Here is a 19522-nt window from a genome sequence, read left to right on the forward strand (position 1 = left end):
TGTTGTTTGTACAAAATTACTAGCTTTAAATAGACACCAGTGCAATTTACAAATGTCTTTTATATGCCAAAATGTAGGAATTAATTGCAATTACTAGTTCTTGGAAACGATAATTTATGTTAGAAGCCCTCTAATCCTTGTAGTTGAGGCTAACATAAACATTCCTGATGTCCATTTCATTCTCACTTTTAGATGAGTTCTGAAAGTGTGAACACCCGTTTTATTTCCAGCATTACTTACAAACCTGTCCGGTTTGTCACATGATAAACACTAATTTCTTCAAATCCCAACCTCTCCTCATTTCTAACTATTCTTGTTGTGAAGAGACATCTCATTTCCAAGCATTTTTTATCTTACCTCTTGTTCAGTTATTAAGTCCTGTTGCATATCCATTCCTCAGGTATGTTGAGCTTTAATCAGTAGGCTGCTGAGAGAAATAAAGTGACAAGAGTACTCACATAATACTGGCTGTATTCTGTCAAAGTAGAATGATTCAGGAGGCAGTGATCGGTCAGATGCCATTTCATTACCCTGGCAAAGGAACCAAGTAAAAAAAAACAGCCTGCTCAAATTTGCAGGGAAAATATTTCATATAATCAATATACTAAAATCATATAATTCTGCAAAGCATGTGTAAATGTACAGTCCCTACTGATCCCTACTGTTCCGTTGCTGTGCGTGTGATCTATAATGTAAATGGCTTTCGACACATTGAGTGAATGCCTCATAATAATTTTCATGCTTCACTGTGAAAGTAACCTGCACCATAGGCTTACAAATGCACATTCACCTGATTGTTTACTTCTTCGTCCTGGATTTCATGCAGACCGTTTTAATTTGCTTCAATATATTGTATAATATATTGCAGTCACAGTAATACATACAGTATTTAATCCATACTACTAGTTCTTGCTCATTTAAACTGTTTTTAAAATGTTGTCATTGATCAGTACTGTATTATACTGTGTAATAAATAAATAAACAAGTTATGTGAAGTTATGTGTTGACGTCCATATTGCGTTTTAAATATGTTTCTAAAAAAAATACAAATACTCAAGACTTTATTGCAAAACAAAAAATATATTAACGATAGGCAAAAAGAACGATCCGGCCAAAACAGCATCCACTGAGAATAAAAAAAAGTTTCCCCAAACCTAAAAGCAGCAAAGTACAAACTGTACTGTAAGCTATTGGTGGGAGTAAAACTAGTAACACGGATAGCTGGAGGTACACACACACAGTCAGCTTATAGGTCTAAACAAATCTGGAACATCATTCAAAATGTAATCGATATCAACAATTTACAGTAAAATGTAGGCCCTGTAACATTTGGCAAACCTCTGGATCACGTTTAAATCTCACACTTGTTAACATAAAACACTGAAACAAACATTTAAAATGTTAACCATGACACATTATTATTATTATTATTACATACAGTATATCAGTGCAGTATGTTTAAGAATTAATGCTGACATTAAAGAACTAGGTAGTATACACATGACTTTGTAACAGGAACACGTTTCTTTAAAAGACTTTGCCGATCGGTCTGAGGACCAGATTTCTGAATGTAAACTGAAAAACTATACTGGGCCCAAATTCTTTTGCAGGATCAAACATAATAACACAGGAGCGCATTGCTTATGCTTTTTGAATTGCTTCCCACTCTCTCAAAAATTAAGTGATGTTTCATCGGAAGGTCACAAGTTCAAATCCCACCACCACCAGGCTGCCAATGCTGGGCCTTTGAGCAAGGCCCTCAACCCTCCCCTGCTCAGTTGTAAGTCGCTCTGGATAAGGGCGTCTGCTAAATGCCATAAAATGTAAAGAAACAATTGTTAACCCTTGTTATAGAACTGCAACAAGATCAGAGTTTTTTTTTTTTTTTTTGCCTATAAGCTCGCTTTGTGTGGAGCTCAGCTATAAGCGCTGCACTGAATTTAGTTCTTGTTGCACTATGCATTTGCATTTCTCAGAGGTTATTGGCCTGGATGATCTGCTGCAGGATGCTGTCCACATCACCAGTGTCATAGCTGATACCCTGCATATCCAAATTAGGCAAAATGGAAGAAAGGAGGGACACAACGTTCCTACGGATCGAGCGTAATCGATCCAGTACAGAACTGTGGAGAGAAAAAGATGTATATTTAATTTAGTTCTTTAATAAATAAAAACACTGCTTTTTAGTAAAACAAAGTCAACAAAAATACCTGTCCTGAATACTGGATGTATTGGCTGTTGTATTGGTGCTTTGTTCTTTCCTTTCTCGTGTCTCCTTCTCTGCTTGTTTCACTTTGCTCTGGAGTTCATCATTTTCCTTCTTCACTTTAGTCAGCTCTGTACATAGCGCTTGGTTTTGGCTTTGCAGTTTTGCCAGTGTCTTACTCCAGTGCAGGTCATCTGCTGGGGTAACTGGTGCTTCCTGCTGGCTTCCAGGACTGACACATTTCTTTAAAAGACTTTGCTGATCTGTCTGAGGACCAGATTTCTGAAGGTAAACAGAAAAACTATACTGGGCCCAAATTCTTATGCAGGATCAAACATAATGATATGATACTTATTGAATTGCTTCCCACTGTGTGGTCAAAAATGAATAGATATTTATCACGTTAGTGACTGTTAAACAGAAAACAGGAATGTATTCATAAATAAAATCTAATTAGTCATGTTATAATGAAATTGCCATTAGAAAAGCAGATGTGATTGGTTATTTTAGCTGTATGCTGCTTTATTCAATGTATTTGTATATTTGTGTAGCAAATGTTACTATTTCTTCTATGCTATCTTAGGTTTTATTAATATATATAATTCTGCTAAAGACATGTGAGCAAATCTCCAAAGAAACTGCTTCTTGCAAGTTTTTGTTTTCCTACCTACAGGTAAATGCAGTTTTTGTGTGATGCACAAGTTACACACATATTAAAGTGTGTACTAAAAACTTGGGGTTGTAAGTAAATTCCCTTCTCACCTTAGATGTCATAGAAGCTGTTGAAACCCCTGAGTCTGTGTTTCCATCATGTACAGACCCTGATACCTCCCCGTCTGATAACTGACTCATCTGAACAACCGCTTCTCGTAGGCCAAGGATCCTCCTGAGGCGTTTGGCTTCGCGCTCCAGTTGGTCCAGTCTGCTAGTGAGCACAGACCGGTCAGGACTCTCGAGCCGGAGCAGAGGGCGCGACTGCCTGCTGGTACGGCTAAGAGGAGTAACCACCACTGTCTGAGCTGGGGGTAAAGGGTGAGACCATGCCATGGAGGGATGAGGTGTGATTGGATGAGGCCAGCTTGGGGGCCCAGAGGCAGGTTTTGGCTTGTCTTTAGTCTGTAAGCCTTGTGCCTCTTGCTGTTCCGAAGGACTCGGGTTAGCAGCGCTCTCTCTGTCAGGGCACACTGCCGTTTTTTTATCCTCTTCCTGAGCATTGTTCGTGGCCTTGTTGCTGTTTGTCTCCAACACTTCAAGAGATTTCTCTATTGCCGGTTCATCCAATTCTGTTGTAGTAGTTGATATCTCTTTTTCAGAGTCAGTGCATTTTGGTGATTTGCTGCTGGTTTCATTGTTCGTCCATGTTGGTTTTCTTTTGTTGCTAGAGACAAAAAACATGAATAATTTTTTTAAAATAATCATGTTAATCTGTAAAGCTATAATACATGGAATGGAATACTCCAGCACTTTTTAACCTAAACTCCATTCGCTGCATATGTAGAGAATGTGCAATTACTATTCACAAGAAGATGGACATGTCGCTGTATTAAAAAAAAAGTTCCTTTACTATAAGTTCACACTTATAACAGAAATCTATGGGCAGGTGTTGATTGTCACAACCCTTCATACTCTAACCACAGAAACTCTTGAAGGTGTTATTCCAACGTTAGGGCAGCAGAGTAAAAAAAACAATGCTGTGGAAAAACTCTCTTTCTTTAACCTTTTACCTAAAAGAAGAGACTCCTGAGTATTTACTTTTACGTATTTAGATTTACATTTAATATACAAATACCTTTAATTGAATAACCATTGAACATGCTATCAGAAATTTATGTTTCCATAAAATGTTAAATAAAACAAATTTAACAGTTAGCTTTGAAAACAGGTTTTCTGTTCCTTTCCCAAGTAAAGCAAAATATTGCAGATAGAGTGAACAGAGTTTAGTTTTGTGTGGAAAAAGGCTGGAACATTCCTTTAGGTATTATTCTATATGTGGGTATGTGTAGATGTAAACTGGTGGTTGATGTTTGAGATGTTGGTGTCAGACCGATGGGATTGCAAGGATGGGGTGGATTTTTCGTCTTTGTTCTCGGTCTCAGCTTCCATGAAAATAACAGTTTCATCCGGTGTTTCTGAAGTGGGCTCAGGTCCCTCTCTGCTCTCAGCAGGGGTTGAGTCTTTATCACGCTTACACATAAACATACATAAATAAAAGTTAAAAAATACGTATTAACTCTGTAAGAGCACACTGAGAACATTCAACATAAAAAGGACATTTAAGCAAACACACATAACACACCCACACACACACACAGTCTTTCTTTTCTTCTATGTATATACCTATAGTGAGTTGTGGTAACTCTTTTCGCATACGCTTGTCTAATTTTAAACTGTACCAGAGAAAATGACTGACCAGCATAAAATAAACCAAAGTCCAAATATAGATCCTAACATGCAAACTGTTTTTCACTTTGTATTTTGCCATATCCAGTATGTGTGAGACTGTTCCTTACTTTTTACAAACAGCTCAAAAAACTTGCACAAACCTTTTTTTTTTTGCTTGCATATAGCAAAATTAAGAATTAATTAAGAAACTATAAAAGTATATTTCACTGAAAATATATGGAAATTTACTTATTTACCTTTTAACCTAGCCTTTGCTGTCTTCCCCTCAAAGATCATGCTGAAAATCAGCTTAGCACAGTGATAAAACCACCTAGTCTAAAGTCTATAGCCCAGCCGAGTGTGATTTCCTCACATAGTGACTTCAAGACTAAGTATCAATTTGTTAAATAGTTACTTGCTACAGCAAAACTAATTTAAGCAGTGTTCATTGTTGGTTGTAGATATTAAAACCTATGACTGAGATACATACAAAAGTATCTTAGTTTAGGAAAATGTGTAGCTTTTAGACCTTCATATGATTGAATAATGTCATGATTAAACCATGTGAAGGGTTTTTCCAGGCTGTCACAAATATGCAAACTATGTCCTAAAAGACACACTTTCATTGTTTGCATTTGTGGAAGCAATCTGTTTCTGTTATAGATGCAATTCTACTACATAGGTTTCAGTTGATGAGTGAAATGCAGTCTGATATATGAAGCACAACAGTAAAAATGTACAGGCTCGTGTTAGATTGACATTAATGTTCGATTCAACAGCGGACCATACATGTACCAAAAGGGGCAAGTGCTCCGAACTGAACCATCAGCAGGGTGTGGAAGGACGGCTCTGAGGCGGCGCAGCCAAGTGCAGCAAACATGAAGGCATGGCTTCTTTACAAGACACGTCTGGAGCACATGTCTGGCCGGGGTGGACAGTGAGGTGAAGAACCTTGGGCTCTCGGTTAATAGCAGCTCTCGCCCCTATTTCTCTCACTACAGGCAAAAGACGGCAGATGCGGGAGTGGAATTCCCGTCGGACCTTCACAACACCTCAAAAGTGAGGGAGGCTCCCATCGGCCCTGCGACAGAAAAGCCCTGACCCCTACGAGTCGGGACCTGGGGCATCAGAGCCCAGCAGGAACTTCTTATCTCACTCCGGTCACTCCTCACCCCCTTTCCCGGACACCAGAACATGTCTGTGTTCAGAGCGACAAGGCGGCAAGTCGCCATATATATATATATATATATATATATATATATATATATATATATATATATATATATATATATATATATACATTCCCAGTTCTCACACTGTACATGCATTTCCCCTTTTCTGGGAGTTCACAAAGTACGCAATTATTTTACAGACAGATTGAAAGCAAAAGTCAGACTGCAGCGTTGTGTACATGTGTAGATGAGTCTAAATATTACTAGTGTAAAGCAAAGATAATTGGCTGAACTTTGGATGCTGTTACATACTGTACTGTAAAATGTGCTTAGACAACAGTAATTCAATTTAGGGATTCAGAGACTTGATGAAATTTACACAGATACTTTTTTTTAACAAAGAATCTGTAATAATCAGCCTGCACAACACCTCCTATAAACGGTCAACATCAATGGTCAATTATCTTTTTTTAATAAATTTGTTTATTAAACTATACAACCTGACATACACTACATAACGATACTCTTTTTAATCCTCAAATACATGTTTATACAGTAGCACACTTGGACGCTTTAATCGGGTTTGTAATGAGGTATGTGTTTTTTTGAACAGTACAGTTCGAACAGTTCTGTCTATAACAGGATTCAACGTTCTACTATTGCTTTTGCTTTTATTGTAGCAACTCATTAGGGGCTTAGATGGTAAATATTTCCCATAATCTAGGATTAATATTAAAGGCATTGTAAAAATGTTTAACAAAGTAAAATGTAATCATTGATGTGATTATCTTTTTGTTAACAGACAATAATGTAACATTTATATAAGAAGTCTTGGTCGTAAGCACTTTATCTTGCAAAGTTTGCTTAGCTTTGTAAATTTTCCCAGAACAGGAAAAGTCTTTGAGTCAGAGCAGTTTATGCAATACATTAAATAATAAATAAAATATTGTAATTGTTGGCAAATATCTGTGGTATAAACAGAACAACACATTCCTCAGTGTATTTTTATACAAAAATGTATGCACTTCAAGTAGTGGGGTGATTAAATACACTTAAATAGTTAAATAATGAATTTGAATTCCAGTCAGTCCATCAAACATCAGATGCAGAGAATAGGGCCTGTATGGTGGGAGTCATTTTATGAATGCCAAATATTTATGTAATCACATTTTAATTTTGGGCTCTCGTCATATTACGTCTGTGTCTCACTTGTGTATTATTTTTCTCTACCTGAAAAATAAGAGTACCTTCTACAGTGGGAAAATGTATCTCTGTTTCTACTTTGTTTTTACTTGAGCTATGTATTGGACTGTTTCTAGATGCCCTCACATGCCTTTTGACTGAGTTATGAGATAGTGTGTGTATGTGGATGTGCAGCAAGGTCACGCAGAAACTGTTTTACTTTGTACATGATAGAGAATGCTTGAAGTTAATCAAAGTTTCTACAAAGCTTGAAGTTTATAAAGCTGCAACCAGAGCTCAGGGCTTCTTCTGTCTGTTTATGTTCTGAGAAGACACGGATGCCCACTTTCTGTAGAGATTTTTCCACCACACTGCCACCTTTGCAACACTTCCAAAAAGCACCAATACCTCAGACATCAAAATGTTTTCCTTACTGGCTATTAGGGTTGTAACGGTACACAAAATTCACAGTTCTGTATGTACCTCGGTTATTAAGTCATGGTTAGGTTCAATTTCAGTACGGTTAGAGGTAATAAATGCAAAACGTAAAATTCCTTGTTTTTTTAACCCCGTTTTTTATTATTATTATTATTAACTATTATTATTATTATTATTTGTCATAATTAACATTTGAACAGGTTACATTTTAAAATAACTTTAAGTAAAATGCCTACTTGGTTAAATAATATAAATCTTTTTATTTTATATTTTTTCTAAAAGTAAAATATCATAAATCAAATTAATTCCATGCACTTATTATGAAAAATAATATATATAAATTAAGTAATTAATTAAATTGAATAAATAACATTCATTTATGGAAAAATGTGATTAAATAGTTTACATTTGTTAGACCCCATCTGCAGAATACAGATGTTTATGTGTGTGTGTGTGTGTGTGTGTGTGTGTGTGTGTGTTTTACATTTAATATAAAATTTTCAAAAGATATGTTCTACTTAACTGTTCCATTTATTTCAGCATACTTTTACAAATGTCTTAATTCCTTCCATTATTCATTCATTTACTCCCTTGATATGTGGAATTGTCAGGATTTTCTCCTTTTAAGAGAAATTCTTGAAGCTGGATATAAAACGTTAAGAATCCATAGTGCTAGCATTAGCCGCTAGCCACTTCCAAATCTTAATTCTGAGTGAGTTGCCACAGCGACACTGTGCTAACTCTAGTTTCTTTTTTATACCCCTGTCATTGCTGCATATGTTTTTAAGCTTAATGATCAAATAAAAATGCACTCAAAGTGCGAAGCTGAGATTAAACAAACGTGTACCATTACTCCCCTACTAACCAAAACATATTTGTACACTCCAGGTGTACAAGTGGAAGCTAGATTAAATGTATGCTTGAAGATATTGACTTTTTGGAAAGTAGAATACAGCAGTCTTGTTCCGCATTTATTTCTCTGTTTTTTGTTTGTGTATGTGTCTGTGTGCGTATGAAAGAGAGAAAAAAAAACAGAGGGTGTGGGTGTAAAAGAAAGAAAGTATGTGTTGTGTATTTGTTTTATCACCTGTTTGTGTGTATATTTGTGTGTATTTGTGTATTCTCACCTCCACAGATTTTCCTCTTCGTTTGGTCCAGCCTTCCCTGTAAAGATAAACCGAACAAACAAAACCTTATTAAAGCTACCTGATCAGCTAACTGATTTACATAGGGATTTCTTTGCATCTGAGTGTGTTCATAATCAGTTTTTAAGAGTACATATCAATTACTTTATGATATTTAAAGCAAATAACAAACCACTGCCATAAAGGGACCAGACAGCTAAAGGTAGTCAAGCTACATAGACTTAACATGCTGTTAAACTCTGTGACAGTTTTATGATCTGCATGCAATTGAAATGTATAAAATGACATGTGGTTTGTTTTCACACTGTTTCACAGTTAAATGCTCAGGATGTGGTCTAACAGTAATCAACCATGCCACAGTCTGACCAAGGCTTACTTTGTCTCTCTTTTCAGACTGGTCTCTCTCACTCACACATACACACACACACACACACACACACACACGCACGCACGCACGCGCACACGCACACACGCTCACTCACACACAAAGAAAATGAAAACACATAAACATTGGCTGTTGTGGAGTCATTACTGTTTTTTGTGTGTTTTCTCATAGCTAGGTGTCAGCTCGTCCTCTGGCTCCTCGGGTTCCTCAGGCACTAAGCAGCTCCTTTGTGAGAACAACACAAAAGTGTTCACTTTTTGTTATCCATGCATGTAAGGGTTTAGAAATGAGATGCAGTTCTTTAGTTATAGTGAATTTAAGAAACTTTTCCACTGTGAAATGATACTAAAACAGATTTTATCAACACCATTACATATCAGTAGTGTCGTTTTCTCTATCAGACAGAAGGAATTATAAAAGTCAGGTTTGTGTTACAAACATGGTACTGTTGAATATATTAGTAAATACCTATATGTCTGGGATGTCTGGGTGTTGTAGAAATACATTCTCCCTTCATTTGAACTAGGAGACGCAAAGCTGTTCCAGCATGACAATGTTTATTTGCACACTCCATGAAGATATGGTTTACATGGTTTGGAGTGGAGGATCTTGACTGGACTGCTACAAAGCTCTGACTTCAACTATATTGAAAATGTTTGTGGATGATTTGGAACACTGACTGCACCCTAAGCCTCCTCATCCTACATTAGTACCTAACTTTACTAACATCGTTGTGCCTAAATGAGCAGGAATCTCTGCAACCACAATCCAAAATCAAGTGGAACATCTTTTCAGAAGAGTGGAGGTTATTATAACAGCAAATGGGGACTAAACATGGATCCCAGAACATTAAATGTGTGTGTGTTAATATGTGGGTATTGGTCTGTCTGACCTTAGACGGCTGATAGGGTGCTTGCTACAAGTGAACTGCTCAGGGACATTGTTTTTGAACAGGTGAGTAGGAATGCCCCTCCACTTCATACAGTCCTCACACTGAATCCACGACACATCCCTGAGAAAAAGAAAGAGAACAAGTCTGCTGCTTTTCAGTCTAAACGGTGTTTGCAGTACTCGGCATTTCAGCAAAACTCAGCTTCAGCACTAGCGGCATGATCAAGATTTATGACTTCTTTAGCAAATATATATTTCCCAAAGGTGCTTCCTTTGACTTAAGTTAAAATAATCCAAATGCTTTCATTAGATATTATTGATCTGACCAATTCATATGCTCTAATTACACGTTTTTGGAAAAAAAGCAAAAGAGTAAATAATTATGATAAACAATCATGATAACTATTTAGTTTGCTGTAAAATCCTGTTTAAACAAAACCACAGACAGACTGATGATAACTGATAAATTATCAGAAGAGCTGAGAAGAAACAAGCTCATTTTATCTATGTAAGGCCAAATAATTTAGATAAATATAATGCTTCAGTGAGTGCTGTTTAAACTGCTGCTGTCTCTATGAGATGATTTACTGATAGCGTTCCTGTTCTTTCTTCCGGTTTCGGGTCTCAACTCAACTGCAAACCTGACTGAACTGTTTCCGTCTCTTTATCACTAAACACCAGCTAAGAAGCTTTCGTTGTGTGTGTGTGTGTGTGTGTGTGTGTGTGTGTGTGTGTGTTTGAGGCAGAGCACACATGAGGACTTTGTTTAAAGGTGTAAGCTATGTGGTTTAACAGAAAGATGTGCTATTATAGACTGTTCTAAGTTAAGCTAGACTGACCATCCCTGTTTACTAACCGACCAAAATCGATGCCCTTCATGTTATAGGTACTTATATTTAATTGCAATTCATTTCTCATTATCATGTCTTGTGTTGCATCTGCCGCTTAACACTGCATGAAATGTGCTTTATTTAACTACTTCCTGTGCAGGGTGCCTAATTAATCAAGGACAAGCTTTCCATCTGCCTGTAATATGGCAGACAGCACAGCTTACGGTATTTCCTTTTCTTTTTGCTCCTTTTCCTCTTCCTCTTCCTCCTCTTCCTCCTCCTCCTCCTCAGTCTCATCATTTTCCTCAGTATTTCCTTCTTTGCTTTTTCTTTCAAGAGCTTGAAATGCTCTTTCTTTTGCTTTCTTTTCCTTTTTCTCTCGCCAGTAGTCATTGAGTTTAATTCCGAGGGCAGCCAGAGTGAGTCTAAGAGAAAAACGACAGCATAGTTCAAATAGCTGAATGGTTTAGTCAGAAGAGTATACATTTAGCAGTGACACCAGGATCTTTGTGTTATAGGTGTATTTTTAGAAGTTAAATTCATGTATAGAAGGATGTGTCAGGTGCGTAAACATAGAGAAAGAAGTACAGTGAGAATAAGTTTACCTGTACTCTTTGGTGTACTCAAAGTCCTGCTTGTTGTGAGCAGGTTTCAAAAAGTTACACTCAATTACTCCAATAACACCCACTCCTGACCTCAGGCCAGACGACTGTCAGAGGGGGGGAAAAATATATAAATATATATATTTTTTTTTTCAGTCAGGTAGACCCTGACTAAAAACAGAATGGGAAAGGATGAAATACAGAATCTGATTTCTGTGCATGATTATACTTTGATTGTATTCAGTACCTTGATCTGACAGCCGACTTTCTCATATGATTTGATGAGCCTGTTGTTGTGATACATCATGATGCCATAATGATCTTTGTTTTTATTGTTAAAGCCAAAGGTGATCTTCACTCGTTCATTCTAATTTAGCCAAGGTTAAGGAAAGTGCAAAGTTCAAACTCATCAACTATATATACACATTGTGCATAATATCTTGGCCAGTTGGATCAAATGTTGCTTAATTTGGCTAAGTGTACAAATTACAAATCCATCCCCCTCTGTGTTGATTCAGAATAATGTAAATCAATCATGTTTGATAAACAGTGCCATGTTTACTACTGTGTTAACATTTACTTTCACCATATACTTATGGGAACTGAGGACACCAGGCACTGAAGTTTTAGGTGAGGAATTTGATCCTATTTCTGTTCTATGCAGAATTCTAGTTGCTCAACCTTCCTGGGAATTCTTTGTCATATTTTTCATTTTATGATGCGCCAAATGTTTGCATGCAGGCCAAAGAAATGCTATTGTAATTGATGCAGTATCCAGTTTGCCATTGTTTTGCTGTATTATGCAAGGCATTTCCTAAAAAAAGATTGAAAGCATGTGTTGCTCTAAAACCTGTACATAACATGCAATGATGGTGCCTTTCCAGATGTGCAAACTACCCATTCCATAGGCATTAATGCAGCCCAAATACCATCAGGATTAAGATGCATGCTTTCAAATTGAGTGCTGATAAGTCAGATGGTTCCTCTCTCCCTTTGGATCGGATGCAGCATGCATGGATACAAAAATAGTTTAAATTCTGATGCATATGTTTACAGAACAGTTTTCCATTTTGCCTCAGTCCATTTAAAATAAGCTTTGAAATAGTAAAGATGTCTGTGTATCTGGATCATGTTTACTTTTATGTTCTGACCTGATGCCAATTAACCAGTTAATTGCATTTAACTAGTTGCAAAATGATCTTCCAGTTGTTTCTTTTTAGAAACACTTACTTTTTTAGCCTTTTGTTGCTCCTGTCCCATATTTTTGAAACTTGTTGTGCCCATCAAATTCTCAATTTTTTCCCCCTTTAAAATGGTTCTTTGCTTCAGTTTAAACAGTTAATGTTTTTATGTTCTATTCTGAATTAAACACGGGTTCAAAAGATTAGCCAATCACTCCATTATGTTCTAATTTACATGTACAATTTTTCATCTTTCTTGTAATTTGGGTTGTATGTATACAGCTCTGTGTGTTCTCAATTCAGAATGTGTATGCAAATGACCAGTGTTTGTGTCCTGCATTTATTTAACATTTTGATTGTGCATGTCCATATCATATCAAAACCTGCTGACATGCTCCAGCTCTAAACTTGTTCTCTACTGGATGTACCGCTTAGATGTACAACGGGTACACAGGCAAGTAAATTAACAATTCTGTTCAAGCTGCTTTTGTGTCCACACATCTACATGTAGACTTCTTCCTTTACTGTTCTTTTGGAACCTGCTTGCAAAACTGATATTTTCTACTTGACTTCATGTTATCAGGTACTTTGCGCTTCCGGTAATGAATGATGAAGTCTGCTGACAATATGGCATTATTAGTAAAGGTATATACATTTGGGGAAAGGAGAAATTTAAATACTATTTATGTAGCTCTAAAATATAGTACTTCTTTTTCTAAATATGCAACGTTTTGCTAGCAGTAGATAAAAAGCCTTTTAAAAGGATACGATGAACTGTGGTTTGTAAACATCGTTTTCAATCATAGACAGACTCTTTGCCACTAGTTTTGTCTGAACTTTTTTCTGTCTGAGGATGATCTGAATCCTGGGTTTCAGATACAGAATGCTGAGATATGCCTGAGAAAGAAAAGAAACAGGGAGAAACAGACAGAAATGTTAGTTTCAATCTATTCCAGTCTGATTTCCTCATTGTGAGTGAGTGTTTTTTAATGGCTCTATCCTTCACTCACTCTAAGAGAGTAATCCATCTCTGGGATGATATGGTCAGTTCTGTGAGGTCCAGAGTAACGCCTCTTCGCTTTCCCCTCCATTTCCTCTGAGCGGATCTCTGGCAGGCGGATGTCCTCTGTATCGGCTTCAAAGTCAAACTCAGGCTTCCCGTCTTTATTCCTATCAGTGACAGCACTAAATTAGCTGCTCATCCCATCGTGTAAATATCCTGACATAAAACTCAGGATTTTATTGAACAGTTGAAAAATCGATTAAAAATTTCAGTCAGTCAGTCTGTCTGTAAAAGTAGTATTTGTGACTGGTGCTGTTTTTTTTTGGTTGTTGCTGTATTTTAGTAAAAACAGAGACCATCCCGAATACCCTTTAAGTGCCAAAACAATTCAATAGAATGCTGACTGAACCAAAATTTCCTAAAAGGAACTGAATGATGCTAGATAACACGAGAACGTGCACTGGTAAGAAGTCTGCAGCTACAAATTGTACACCTATACAGCTAAACACAGCTGCTTGGAAAACAAACCATAGCATTGTTATATAGTTAAATGAATCCAGAGTGCATAGTCCATGGAATATTTTAATAATATGAATAAATTACATTAGATAAACAAATTAAACACTTGTGCTGTATTGATACTATCAATGTCAGAATAGTTTTTAAACAAGTAATTAAACCTGATTTTTTTTTTTTTTTATAAAAATATAACAGTGATTTATTATAGTGATTATAAAACATTTTACAAATTTAAAAGGGAATCTTTAACATTTACCTCCCTGGTAGGTTTGTGTTTTCATTCACATTTCTAAATTATTAAAACCCAACAGATATACACATTTTTATTTTGTACTAAAATAATCCATAAAGCTTTTAATTTTGGTGACATATCTTTATCATGTAACCCATGGATTCAAAATAACAGTGCAATCAGTATTATACAAGCTCTGTACTTAGGATTGCTGTTACTATGGCTACCATGTAAGATGCAAGTGATCCTGAAAATGCATTTCTGCCCTTTTTAAGCAGAAGGAAACAGGCAGAGCATGAGAATGGCCGGTAAAACCATTAACAACTCTGTTTTTGCACCAATATGTTAATGCTTTCTGTAATTAGAATACTATACTAGTGGAGGTAGCAGCTTAGTTGCTGGTTTGTCTTTTTACCTGCGGATGTTCCAGATAAGGATCTTGGTACCCTTTTTGCCTGGGATAGTGTCGAGCTGTTCCTGTAGTTCAGACTCTGACTTGAAGAGAGAGTGTGTGAGGATGGCTCTCAGACTGGCTTCTGAATCCTCCGTTATTACCAAAGACTGTGAGGGAACCAAAGTTAAGGAGAGATGGCAAACAGAAGGGACACACTTCCACTCATACAGTAAGTAACAGGAGTTTCCCTCTTCCCACAAAGTCTCATGTTTTTTAATTCATAATATTGCCTTAGACATGATTATGTTTAAGATTTGGGTTATTTTGTAACTTTTCTTAGTGTGGATACAAGACAGCAAAATGTAAATCACTGAATCTGAATTCTGTAGATCCATCAATACCTGACTTGTAACCAAAATAACAGCAGTGACCCGAGACCAACACAAGTGACCAAGCTACAAGTTACTTTATTATTATATGGCACATTTTCGAGTCAAATCTTCAGGATCTGTGCACTACTCAAATCTTCCAGCATGTTTGCAGTTAATTTGCTAGCAAAGCTGGTAAAGCATTTCTGTTTTCCGTAGGCAATGGATTTATATATTTTTGCTCATGACATCACCAGTTCCTTGTTTTCAAGCTAAATGTATCTGGTGCTTTAAAAAGGTGGCAAAAATTACTTGTCAGTGGAAAAACTTTGTGATCACCTTCAAGCATAAGAATTGATTTTTCCACTGGTACGCCAGAATATATTTATATATGCGCCATGTCTCAAATCAAGCAGCAAAACCTGCCAATATACACATCCAACAATTAAAACCGTCCGTGTGGAAACCGTTTGGTGTCCTGATGATTTATGTAATCTAAAACTACATAATGACATGTCTTCCTGCTGTATGTTCAGTATGGTTTCACTTATAATAAACATATATTTGCATAAAGCATCCATATTTGTCCATGCCTATGTATATTAGAGTATTTAAAATGTGAAAAGTATTCATCTTAGGTACATTTTACAAAACATATATACAGTTGGTATAAAGTATAAAGTGTGTCTCTTGCTTTATTAAGGATATTAGTCTGTTGGTTAAATGGTGCTATGGGTACAATGACAGCCTGAGCTTTGATGGCATGCAGGAAGGTCTGAGAGAGCATGCCAACACTCTGACATCCTCCATTCTTAGTAAAGATCAGAGCATCACGTCCCAGTCGCATCGATCCGGATTTGAAGCCATTACCGTAGATCCCTATAGCCTGGTGACTACCTTTGCCAGATCCTTTTTCTGTGAAACCAAAACTATAAAGCAAGAGAAAGACAAAAAATACCAGAAAAGGTAAACTATAAAAACTTATTAACAAAGTTCAAATACATATGCAACGTCTCACTGACCACACAAAAATACAGACATTTTTAGAGCACTAAAGCATTGAACAAAATCATATTTTAACAGGGAATATAATTTAAAGTCCTGGCACTGGATATAAAAAAAAGTCTAAGGTGCATAAAAACCCTTTACAATTGAGACTAAATTAAACTCTCTAAACACCTTTAAGATCAAATAATTGTGGTCTAATTTAATTATAATCCTTTATATACATTATAAACAACATGCACGTTTGTATTTTATTCACTTATTATTTTTATTTATAATAACATTATATAAATGCTTGTTAAGGTTCCCTGGTGGTCTAGTGGTTAGGATGCGGCGCTCTCACCGCTGCGGCCCGGGTTCGATCCCCGGTCAGGGAACCCACCCCGGCCATTAGGGCACAGTGCATGTGCACTCTTAGTGCTGGTCCCAAGCCCGGAAGCGTTAGGAAGGGCATCCAGCGTAAAAACGTGCCGAATCAAACATGCGGATCATACATACGGATGATCCGCTGTGGCGACCCCTAATGGGAGAAGCCGAAAGAAAGTTTTATTATATAAATGTTTGGTGTGTGATCTGTGATTCACATACTCTAGGCTGTATTACTGCATAGTAATGAAACATTAAGTATTTCTATCAGCACATTTCCTGTGGTCATTGTCAATGTTACTGTCTTTTGTTCTTGCCAGTGGATGCTTTATTATTATTTTAATATTATTTCATTACAAGTTAGTTTTCGTAAGCTCCTCATTCTCCATCTTGATTATTTCTGTCCTTGTACAATGCAGTAAATAAAGAGAAAATCTTCTCGCCTCCTTGGACATATTCTGCTATTCATTATTTTTATGTCAAAACCAAATGTAAAGGATGATAATGGTAGAGAACTGATTTATAAATTATAATGGACACAGAATATAACAAAAAAGGCTATATAAATGATAAATCATAAAACATTTATAATGATTATAAAGGATTTAAGTTTCATATTAGGGAACTAGGAATTTTGCTACTTATACCAGACCAATCTGGACCAATCTACACACACGTCAAGTTATTGGCATATTATATATTTAAAGTCTATTCCAGACCCACCTGAGCATCTTGTGCAGTTTATTTGGTGTCATTCCACTTCCGTTATCAATAAAGCTAAGACACAGCTCCTCTTTTACAGTGACCACATCAATCCAGATCTGTTTGGCTGTGACCCCGGGATCAGATGCGTTATCTACCACGCAGAGAGACAGCAAGTTCACAAACAACTTTTATCACACACATTTATCAATAAATGATGTAACGGATTTTGCTAACGCTATTGCTAGTGTCAGACACAAAGTTTTATGCCATGACGTCAGATTAAATAAACATATTTAAACCAGTGGACCACTCCTATCGCTCTGAAACACACGATCTTCAAAAAGCCATGAGTTCAAGCGAATAACTATGAGTCACAGTAGGATTATTTGCACAGTATATGAGTCATATGACAATGGCTTTATGTATTCCACATGAAAAAACTAAATTCACAATCAGTGCAATGAAACCTTTATTTAGCATTATTAACATTAACATTATTGAGCATTCAGCAGATCTGAGAAATTACAAAAAGAATGTTTAGAGACAGTAAGCAGTGTGCAGGGCCGTGTTTTTCATTACGTTCTCACAAGCTCCTGAAGAAAGCTGTTAGCAAAAATTTACGATAACCAAGTAATGGTGAACAGATTGGGCTGGTGAGTTTCCCTTTATTTTTATTTCGAACTCAACTGCTTTTTCATTTGCTTGAAAATTGCATTTTTCTACCAGAATAGTGGACATTTAAAAATCTGACATTCATTAGCTTTAAAGATTAAGCACCAAATTTAAAGCTAGAGAAAGAAAAGAAGAGGAGACAAAGAAGTGATGGAGAAAAGAGGAGGAAGACAGAGAGACAGACAGAGAAAGAGAGAGGGGACTTGGGCAGAAACTATTTATGCTTTAGATTTTGGGACGACTTGTGTTTTTAATAGCAGACTGACTGTTGTGTTGGTTGTGTTTGTTGGGTTTAAAGCATGTAGGTCATTGACCGACCGGATGTGCAACAGGTGCTCATTCCCCCGCCGCGTAATTGAGCTCTGTCCCATACCGCACATTAAATGATACCACCAGCCTAAGCAGGTCACCATCACTATGCTTCATGTTGTAATATAGTAGTGTTATAATGCTGTTAGTTTTATCAGCTGGAGATCTGTCTTCAAGTCTTCATGTTTGATTTTATGAGAAAGAAAAACAAAAAAACAATATCGATGCCTTACCTATTAACTCTGCGACAGCACTGAAAGGCCACGTGTGACTGGTGGAGTTACTGTCCAGGTACGATGGGCTCATCTGCAAACACACAAAAGCGCGACAACGTGTCACACAAAACATCAGGATGCGTTTGCAAAATACAGAAGTGCAGTAAGTATACACACAGAGCTCAGACGGATCCCGTGCTCGCTCAGCCTCGCCATGTCTTCGAGTCCGGAAAAAACAGAAACAAACAAAAAAAGCAAAACAAGCACTAAAATAAAATAAAAACAACTTTGTATTGCAAAACTCGCTTTCTTCCTCCTTGCTCAGCGCACAAACAGTTCCTTCCTCTTTCACTTCTTTGACACGGCTGACAATGATAAGTGCGCAGTGCCGCGTGCGCGCTGCTCAGCTACAACTCACTGAGGGTTGCCAGATTGAACCCCAGCACTGTATACTACAGTATTATAAACACCTGCTATCTGAAAGTCAGTGTTTTATTTACTGGTAGCCGAGTTGGTTTGCACAGGGTACGTTCAGATGGGACAGTTTCAATGGCAGGTTGTCTAAGCATTCTTTCCATTAAATAAACAAACACAAAAAAACAAAACAAAAAACCCAACATGATTAATTTACTCAATGAGACGAATGTGTATATGTGACTTAAAATGATAAGCATATTCTAAAAAAGCATAACACTTGGATTCATCCTCTCAGTGTACAAGCAAAGCATGTTTCAAGACTTTGGAATGCATTTCACCAAGATATCTAAACAGCACTAGCAATCACTTTACCAAAGTACTCAAATTAGTACTGTATATAGTCTTATTTTACATTTGCAGCATTTGACGCCCTTATCCAGAGCGACTTACAACGGAGGGTTTTTAGGGCTTTGCTCAAGGGCTCAGCAGTGGCTCAGCAGTGGCAGCTTGGTGGTGGTGGGATTTGAACCTGTGATCTTCTGATCCAAAGCCCAATGCATTAACCACTGAGCTACCACCTCCCTCATATTTATTTCTAACTATATTTCCTTCCCAACACAGTTTTGAGACTAATGGACTTCTTAGCCTGTGACACTGTAAACCAGCATCAGGATTGTATTAAAGGATTGAGGTATTGAGAGAGACTCCAAAGCACCACTGAAGTCACACAACAGATATGATAAGTAGCTTATACATATTGTATATAAATTGAGCAGTGACAGGCTGTCAAGGCTAGCAAGGTCTTCTCTGCTGCCTAAACACAGGATCACTTACTTACATTTTTATAAATTTTTCTTCCATGATTATGTCTTAAATTATTCCCCCTTTCTCTCAGTTGCACTG

At 36.9% G+C, this 19522-nt stretch overlaps 1 protein-coding gene across 3 annotated transcripts; it reads right to left on the bottom strand.

Annotated features, from left to right (window-relative positions):
- Positions 1–1044: 1044 nt before the first annotated feature.
- Positions 1045–18632, bottom strand: zgc:152774 (uncharacterized protein LOC553526 homolog). Of its 3 annotated transcripts, none has more exons than XM_046858768.1 (17): positions 18380–18632; positions 18221–18293; positions 17025–17157; positions 15670–15859; positions 14584–14729; positions 13425–13584; positions 13183–13311; positions 11481–11600; positions 11237–11340; positions 10856–11056; positions 9803–9922; positions 9058–9135; positions 8508–8544; positions 4251–4390; positions 2969–3584; positions 2211–2488; positions 1045–2123 (listed from the first exon to the last, which is right to left on the bottom strand). In XM_046858768.1, exons 1-17 carry the CDS (start codon positions 18416–18418, stop codon positions 1973–1975), a joined length of 2715 nt encoding a protein of 904 aa, XP_046714724.1. In that variant the 5' UTR covers positions 18419–18632; the 3' UTR covers positions 1045–1972. The 3 variants fall into 3 exon arrangements, with proteins under 3 accessions (XP_046714724.1, XP_046714722.1, XP_046714721.1); XM_046858766.1 differs by having other exon boundaries at positions 2211–2473; positions 14584–14731; positions 15639–15859; XM_046858765.1 differs by having other exon boundaries at positions 14584–14731; positions 15639–15859; positions 18380–18631.
- Positions 18633–19522: the final 890 nt, after the last annotated feature.

The sequence above is a fragment of the Silurus meridionalis genome, chromosome 10 (assembly GCF_014805685.1).
Source record: "Silurus meridionalis isolate SWU-2019-XX chromosome 10, ASM1480568v1, whole genome shotgun sequence".
Classification (NCBI taxonomy): Eukaryota; Metazoa; Chordata; class Actinopteri; order Siluriformes; family Siluridae; genus Silurus; species Silurus meridionalis.